We start from the raw sequence: 8,577 nt of genomic DNA, 5'->3' as shown, positions 1-8,577 counted from the left end.
TCTCAATCTGGCTTTGAGGTGCCCGTACCCCCCCCAGGCTACCCCAAGGTTTCTCTGCACAAAGCAGCCCACCCCGGCACCCCAGGATCCCGGAATTCAGAGAAGAACAAGGGGAGATCTGGGTACAGGACTCCTAGCAAGGTTCACACTACACCTTGTCCCAAGACCAGGCCTTGTCCGTCGCTGATCCATTCATAAGCATTTATTGAGTGCTGACTGGGTGCGCAGCGTCCGGGAGACGGCAGCTGTGAGCCGAACACGCCATGGCAGAAAGGGCGGGGTCCCCCAGGGACAGGGCGATTTCAGCTGTTCCTTTGACAACCCCAGACAGCACCTGCGTCCCAGGGATCGAGCTCAAGCTGGGGGAAGCGTCGGAGTAGGGACGATCCTCCTAACGTGACCTTCCTTGAAATTCAGCGGAGCCCAGGTGCCCTTCCCCGGGTGTAGGCGGCCTCCCCGCACCGGCCTCCTAGGTGGACATGGAAGGAGAGCCGGAGGAGGGCGAAGGCTCAGACTTCCCGGCACCTCTGAAACCTGGCGGAGGAGGAGGTAGAGAAATACTTAATCACAGGCGATGACTCAGTGCTCCCCACGTTACCCAAGGACTCGGCCTCCGGGGCTGCCGGGGCTTTGGCGCCACCCAGGGGCTGCTCCGGAGACGGCGAGCCCGTTACGTCCCCGGCTCCGTCGCGAGGCCTCGACGGGACCCAGAGCTGAGACAAAGCGCCGGAGTTCCGATTCCGCGACCATGCTGCCCTCTCGTGGCCGCCGGGCTCTGGGGTCCCCCAGAAGTTAACCAGGGAGGCCGGCCGCAGGCAGCCTTTCTGTGCCAATGCGGTGGTGGGGGCTCCCCCGGCCCCGGCCTCCAAGCCCAGGAAAGCAATACCTACGGCTTAAAGGGAAAAACGGAAAATTCTGACGCCATCTTTCCCTATGCCCTTTTAGCCTCCAGCATCTCCCAGTGGAACCGCGTCAAACCTCACAGGGAACACTGTCTTCTCCTGGAGGCTTTCATTCTTTTGTTTTTGGAGACAAGAGTCTTGCTCTGTCGCCCAGGATAGAGTGCAATGGCGTGATCTGGGCTCACTGCAACCTCCACCTCCCGGTTCAAGGGGTTCTCCTGCCTCAGCCTCCCAAGTAGCTGGGTTTACAGGTGCGCGCCACCACCGCAGGGCAATTTTTGTATTTTTAGTAGAGACGGGTTTCACCATGTTAGTCAGGCGGGTCTTGAACTCCCGACCTAGCGATCTGCCCGCCTTGGCCTTCCAAAGTGCTGAGATTGCAGATGTGAGCCACCGCGCCCGGTCAGTTCTTTCTGTATCTGTAATGACCGGCTGGGCGCAGCGGCTCCTGCCTATAATCCCAGAACTTTGGGAGACCGAGGTAGGCAGATCACTTGAGGTCAGGAGTTCAAGATCAGCCTGGCCAACATGGTGAAATCCTGTTCCTACTAAAAATACTCCAAAAAATCAGCCAGGCATGGTGGTGCATGCCTGCAATTCCAGCTTATCGGGAGGCTGAGGCAGAGTTGCTTGAACCCGTGAGGTGGAGGTTGCAATGAGCTGAGATAGCAGCACTGAACTCTAGCCTGGGCGACAAAGTGAGACTCCATCTCGAAGAAAAATAAAAAATAAAAATAAGTAAAAATAAAATCATAAAAGTCTTCTTTTCGGGCTGGGCACAGTGGCTCACACCTGTAATCCCAGCACTTTGGGAGGCCAAGGGGGGTGGATCACCTGAGGTCAGGAGTTCAAGACCAGCCTGGCCAACATGCTGAAACCCCGTCTCTACGAGAAGTACAAAAAATAGCCGGGTGGGGTGGCAGGTGCCTGTAATCCCAGCTACTCATGAAGCTGAGGCTGAAGAATTGCTTGAACCCAGGGGGCAGAGGTTGCAGTGAGCCGAAATCACACCATTGCACTCCAGCCTGGGGTGACAAGAGCGGGACTCATCTAAAAAACAGTAATAATACATAATAAAATAAACTGCTGTTCTAACCTCTCTCTAAGTTAGTCTTCCCCCAACCGTTGGAGGTAGGTAGTGGGGCTAATTTTACTTCACAGAGGGCTCAGCCCCTACCCTGGGACAGGTTCCCCCCGGCCAGCCACCAGTGCAGTCACCTGCTCCTCCTCCTCGGCGGTGGCCCGAGTCCTGTGTCTTCGCCTTGTCAGGCCGGACCAGCTTCTTGCCCGCCGAGTTTCGGGTGGTGTGGCTGTAGACCGAGGTGTAGCCCTGTCCAGTGAGTGGGCAGAAGCGTCGGGTGTGGGCATGCTCACGTGTGGCGCCACACTGGGGGCACACGTAGTCCCGCAGGATGGGACACAGCACCCTGCCGGCCTCGTCCTTCAGCACGTGAGACAGGTAGATGGCCCGGGACTCCCCGTTGTGTTTGCAGAAAGAACACAGACGTTCGGGAGCTGGCGAGGGCTCCAGGCAGTGCTTCTCCTCCTGGGGTCCTGGTGTTGGCACCGGCTCTGGCACTGGCTCCTCTGGCTCTGGCTGGGGGTTCAGCCTGGTCTCAGGCCCCTCTTTACCACTCAGAGCCCTAACCAGGCGTGCCAAACCTAGGTAATCTGTCCACAGGTCAAAGGTCCCCATAGCTGGGAGACCCAGTGACAAGAAACTCTGCCTGGCCCACACTCTCTCCTTCTGCCCCTCTCTGCTGCCCCTTCTGTCCCCTCTCCGGAGCCTGGGAGTCTGGGCCAACTGACCCTCCTTTTACTTCCAAGTGGGTGTGAAGAGGGAGGAGCAGGCTGTGGGAGGTTCCCTATTGTCACAGGGGGGCTTGGTGTCCCATTAATGCACCTCCCAAGGGCATGCATGGCCTCCAGCTGTGCTGGGGGCCAGCAGGACACAGGTGGGGGGACACGAAAAGATGTGCCCCACACCCCCATGTACGTACCTCCGGGGAATTGGGGGGCTCCCTGCCTCCCCTCCTTGTAGGAATCCTTTGCCCTGCAGCCCCACTGGCGGATGGGGGAGGAAGGGTTGGAAACCCCACCCCAAAGACTAGCAGTTACCAGTAACTTAGTAACTTCTTTCTAACTTTTTCTTCCTTCCCCTGGGCGGGGAGTGGCCAGGTGCCCCTGGGCTCTTTTTGTGTGTTGTGAATCCGGGGGCGGTTGCTGACGCTCCATCTGTCTCTGAAAGGAGTGTGGAGGTTCCAGGCTTATGGGCTGGTTGGGGGTGGGTAGGGAGGAAGGGTCACAACCCATGCCCCCAGCTCTGTTCTCTCTCCAAGAGTTTTCACATGGTTTTTTTAGTGGAACCCCCATTTCATGGATGAGCAAACAGGCTTGAAGCCACCTGCCCATCCAGTTATGTATAAAGTCAACCACCAGGCCTGGCAGGGTGGCTTACTCTTGTAATCCCAGCACTTTGCGAGGCCGAGACAGGCGGATCACCTGAGGTCAGGAGTTCAAGACCAGCCTGGCTAAAATGGCAAAACCCTGTCTGTTCAAAAAAAAAAAAAAAGCTGGGAGGAAGAGGCAGCAGAGTTGCTTGAACCCAGGTGGTGGTTGCGGTGAGCCGAGATCAAGCCACTGCTCTCCAGTCTGGGTAACAGAGCAAGACTCTGTCTCAAAAAAAAATTTTTAAAGCACCAAATCTGCCTCCTCCTTCCAGTTACTGGGGCCCCCTGAGACTAGGTGCTGGGGAGGGAGCCCCTCTTGGCTGGGGGTGCAGAGGGATGAGAAAGAACCCTCTGGAGCTGGGAGGTGGGGGATAGCAGAGGTGCCGGTTGGGCTGTTAGAAGGGGACCCCTACTACCTACAGCTCTTTAGTGTCCTCCCCAGATGAGACCTCAGCTCAGTCCCATGAGGGCAGGGTGTGCCCAGGACTTGGACACAGAACTTCTAACTTTTTACATACCTCCTCCACCCATCCATTCATTTAAGAAACTTTTACAGGCTGAGGTAGCTCACGCCTGTAATCCCAGTACTTTGGGAGGCTGAGGCGCAGCGGATCACCTGAGGTCAGGAGTTCAAGACCAGCCTGGTCAACATGGTGAAACCCCCGTCTCTACTAAAAATACAAAAATTAGCCAGGCATGGTGGTAGCACCCGTAATCCCAGCTACTTGGGAAGCTGGGGCAGGAGAATCACTTGAACCCAAGAGGTGGAAGCTGCAGTTAGCAGAGATGGTGCCATTGCACTCCAGCCTGGGCAACAGAGCAAGACTCCATCTCAAAAAAAGAAAAAAGAAACTTTGTTGGCCAGGCACTGTAACTCGCTTTGAGAAGCTGACGGAGGATGGCTTGAGCCCAGGAGTTGGAGACCAGCCTTAGCAAAGTTCAAGATCCCATTCCTACAAAAACATTTTTTCAATAAGCTAGGTGTGGTGTGGTGCATGCCTGTGATCTCAGCTACTGGGGAGGCTGAGGCGGGAGGATCAACGCTTGAACCCAGTAATTAGAGGCTGCAGTGAGCTATGATCGTGCCATTGCCCTCCAGCCTGGGTGACGGAGTGAGACTGGAAAAAAAAAAAAGGCCAGGCACAGTGGCTCACACCTGTAATCCCGGCACTTTGGGAGGCTGAGGTAGTGGAATCCCAGGGTCAGGAGTTTGTCTCTAATTTAAAAAACAGAACAACTGAGCATTCCAGGGAGCAGAACTCACCACCCACTTTCAGAAAGGGATTTTAGGCCAGGGGAAGCAGCCGCCTGTCATCCCAGCACTTTGGGAGGCTGAGGTGGGAGGATTACTTGAGTTCAGGAATTTGAGATCATCCTGGCCAACACAGTGAAATCTCGTCTCTACTAAAAATACAAAAATTAGCTCAGCTTGGTGGCAGGTGTCTGTAATCCCAGCTACTTGGGAGACTGAGGCAGGAGAATCGCTTGAACCAGGGAGGCGGAAGTTGCAGTGAGCTGAGATCCAGTCACTGCCTCCAGCCTGGGTGACAGATCGAGACTGTCTCAAAAAAAAAAAAAAAAAAAGAAGGGACTTCAGCTGCCCTAACCTACCCTAGCCTGTTTCTGTTTACCCCCCACCCAACCCTCTAACAGTCCCAAATGCAGCCAGAGTCAGTCCAGATCCCAGACACCGCTCTCCTCTCCAAAGTGGCTGGGGTCTGGGCAAAAAAACAGGCTGAGTTACTCTGGGGGTAGAGGTGGGGGCCTGTCCCCTGTCCCTATTCCCCTTAAGCCATGTCTGGCCCAGCCACAGTGACATTCATCCCCCGGTGGGTCTGGCCTCGGTCCTCACAACCCACCGACAACAATGAATGTTGATTGTGACCTTGGCTGTGGCTTAGGGGAGGGGGTGTGCCCAGGCTGGGTCGGGGCTCCCCTGGTCCCCCTACATCTGGAAGATCAGAGTTACCCGCAGGAGGGTGGCAGTTCCAGGTCTCAGGGTCCACTCAACGGTCGATGGTTTGCCTGAGCTGCCCAAACTCACCGACAGGTTGAATGTTCCCCCAAACCCTTGACAAATTCTCCTGGACCTGGAGCGGTGGGGGGAGGGGGGCGGAGGTGGCAGGGACCCACAGAGGGTGAAGGGGAAGAGGAGGAGAGAGTAAGGGACCCCTTGATGCTCATGAAATTAACAAACCCTTTTCAGGTGCCAATCTGGGAAAACACAAGGCAAATATGAATGAGAGTATATAAAATGTAGCCTTTGCTGAGGGGACGGAGCTGCCCCGGGAGTGCTGGCTTCAAGCCGGTTCCCTAAGTAATTCACAAAGCGGTCCCGGAGGTGCAGATGACCCCCCATTTGTCAACTGGGGAGACTGAGGCCAAAGAGCACTGCTAGTCCCAGGTGGAGGAGGCATTCCAAGTGGCCCCGGGAAGTCTGGCAACCAAAGATCCTGGCCCCGGGGGCACTAATGCAACGTGGAGATAAACAAGCTATTTTAATACAATGTAATACGTTCCGGGAGCTTCACTTTGCTCCCGGCACCACCGTTTAGGAACCACAACAGCCGGGATTGGGGGCGCCTGGGGGGAGTGGTCAGGTCTCTCCGCTTTGCAAGTGCAGTGGGGTCCCACTCAACAAGGGAGAGGCGGGAGGATCAGAGAGGGCGCGTTCCCGGCGGCCGGGCCGCAGCACTGCGTCTGAACTCGGACACTTCCGGAGCTAGTGCGCGGACCGCAGCCACGTGGGGGCTGCCCCTCCCGCCTCAAAACGGGCTGCGGCGCCCCCCGCTTTCCTCATTCTTCAAATGGCCCCCACTCCGTTACTCCAGTGATCGCACAGAGTTTGGCGACCACACCCTACCCCCCGCTCCAGGTGCCCCCAGGCCTGTAGCTATGCACCCCTATCCCCCAGCCAAGCAGTGACCAGGGATGGGGGGGCATGCCTTCGCCCCGCCTCCCGTCGCCCCCCCGCCCCACGTCTGCGGACGGCCTAGGAAGGAGCATTGAGAGTTCCTGGGCTCGGCCGGGCACTGCGGCTCATGCCTGTAATTCTAGTATTTGGGAGGCCAGGGCGGGAGGAGGGTTTGAACCCAGGAGATGGAGACCAGCCTGGGCAACAAATCAAGATCACCGTCCCTACAAAAAAAAAAAAAAAAAAAAAAATGAGCTGAGTGTGGTGTAGTCCGGTAGTCCCGGCTACTCAGGAGGCTGAGATGGGAGGGTCGCTTGAGCCCTAGGAGCTCGAGGCTCAGTGAGCCGTGATCGCGCCCCTGCACTCCAGCCTGCGTGACACTGCGAGACCCCGTAGCCGCAAAAAATACATAACTTCCTGGCCCCTGACATGGCACCAAGGGGTATACTGAGGCCCAAAATAAACTGGCATAACCCCAAGACGAATGAGGGACTCTTAAGTGTCCAGACCTGAGTGAACCCACCACCACCACCCAGGACCCGACCCAGCCCCACTAGGCCAAGCCCCCGAGAGCCCCACCCCAGTCTGGAGCCAGCCAAGGCCCCGCCCCAGGCCCTGCCCCTTAGAGCCCCTTGACCTGCTCCCCAGGGCACGCTCCCTCTAAACCCCGCCCATATAGACTCCCACGGAGCCCACCCCCAAGCCCCTAAGCCGGTCCTCAAAAAGCCCAGCTCCCCTGGGGCGCGCCCCCACTCTCCGCCCCCCCCCCCCCGCCTCAGAGCCCGCCCCCTTAGGGCCCACGACAAAAGCCTGCTCCCTAGACGCCCGGGGACTGCGTCCGATCCCCTCAAGGCCCAGCCCCCCACTAAGGTCCGCCCCCAAGCCTAACCTCGTCAGGGGCCCCCCAGAGCCTGATCCCGGCCAACTCGCCCTCTCGAAGCCCCCCCCACACACACCACCCCTCACCTTCTAGAGCCCGCCCTCTCACCCACCCCGGGAGCGGGTCACGTTCCCGCCCCTCTGTCTGGAGCTGGAGTGGGGCGCCCTGTCTCACTGAGATCTCAGCTCACTTCAGCCTCCGCCTCCCGGGTTCAAGCGATTCTCCTGCCTCAGCCTCCAGAGCAGCTGGGACTACAGGCTCCCGCCACCATGTCCAGCTAAGGTTTGTATTTTTAGTAGAGACGGGGTTTCTTGACCTCGCGCTCCACCCGCCTCGGCCTCCCAAAGTGCTGGGATTACAGGCCTGAACCACTGAATCCAGCCCGGCTCTCTTTATCTGCCACCTCCACCCCAGGTGTGCAGGCCCCTCCCAGGGAAGTGTCCTGTCCGCTGCCTTGCGTGTGGGTCATCATTCTAAGGAGAAGAATGCCTGGGACCTGGGAAGGAGAGTGAGTTGGGAGCACAGGTGTTAACAGGAAAGTTTCGGGTGATCACGCTAATTCATCACCCCGTGAAGAGGATACCCATTTGGTGGACCTGAAAGGTGAGGCTCTGACAGTCCAGAACTCTCAAGGTTCCTCAAAAGCTTGGTTCCTGCCTGTAGTCCCAGCTAGCGGGGAGGCAGTAGCTGGAGCCCAGGATTGGGACTAGCCTGGAAAACACAGGGACACCCCCATCTCCTGTCTCTTTTTCTTTTCTTTTTGTTTTTTTCCTTTTTTTGAGATGGAATCTTGCTCTGTCGCCCTGAGTGGAGTTCAGTGGTGTGATCTCTGCTCACTGCAGCCTCCACCTCCCAGGTTCAAATAATTCTCCTGCCTCAGCCTCCCAAGTAGTTGGGACTACAGGCGCCCGACACCAAGGCTAATTTTTGTATTTTTAATAGTGACGGGTTTCACCATGTTGGCCAAGCTGGTCTCCAACTCCTGAGCCTCCCAAAGTGCTGGGATTACAGGTGTGAGCTGGCTCTCGTCTCTTTTAAAAAGAAAACTCTTTATTCTGTCTCTCCTTTTTTTTTTGAAACGGAGTCTCACTCTGTTGCCAGGCTGGAGTGCCACGGCACGATCTCAGCTCACTGCAACCTCCACCTCTCAGGTTCAAGTGATTCCCCTGCCTCAGCCTTCTGAGTAGCTGGGACTAGACGTGCCCGCCACCCCGCCCGGCTAATTTTTGTATTTTTAAAAGAGACGGGGTTTCACCATGTTGGCCAGGCTGGTCTCAAACACCTGCGCCTCCCAAAGTGCTGGGATTACAGGTGTGAGCCACCAAGCCCAGTCCGGAATCTTTCTTCTTGATGACTGAACGGCTGTAATGTTGCGGGTGGGGTCATCAGGCAGGAGACGTCCTGGCTGTGTTGGAGGGGGGTCTTGAGACA

At 57.0% G+C, this 8,577-nt stretch overlaps 1 protein-coding gene across 1 annotated transcript; it reads right to left on the bottom strand.

Annotated features, from left to right (window-relative positions):
* Positions 1-182: 182 nt before the first annotated feature.
* Positions 183-2,691, bottom strand: NANOS3 (nanos C2HC-type zinc finger 3). The gene is made up of 2 exons (XM_008987390.5): positions 2,121-2,691; positions 183-534 (listed from the first exon to the last, which is right to left on the bottom strand). Exons 1-2 carry the CDS (start codon positions 2,596-2,598, stop codon positions 470-472), a joined length of 543 nt encoding a protein of 180 aa, XP_008985638.1. The 5' UTR covers positions 2,599-2,691; the 3' UTR covers positions 183-469.
* Between the last annotated feature and the right edge of the window lie 5,886 nt (positions 2,692-8,577).

This window comes from Callithrix jacchus, chromosome 22 (assembly GCF_049354715.1).
Source record: "Callithrix jacchus isolate 240 chromosome 22, calJac240_pri, whole genome shotgun sequence".
Lineage (NCBI taxonomy): Eukaryota > Metazoa > Chordata > Mammalia > Primates > Cebidae > Callithrix > Callithrix jacchus.
Note: the sequence above shows the minus strand (reverse complement) of the source record. Positions and strands in the feature narration are given on the sequence as shown.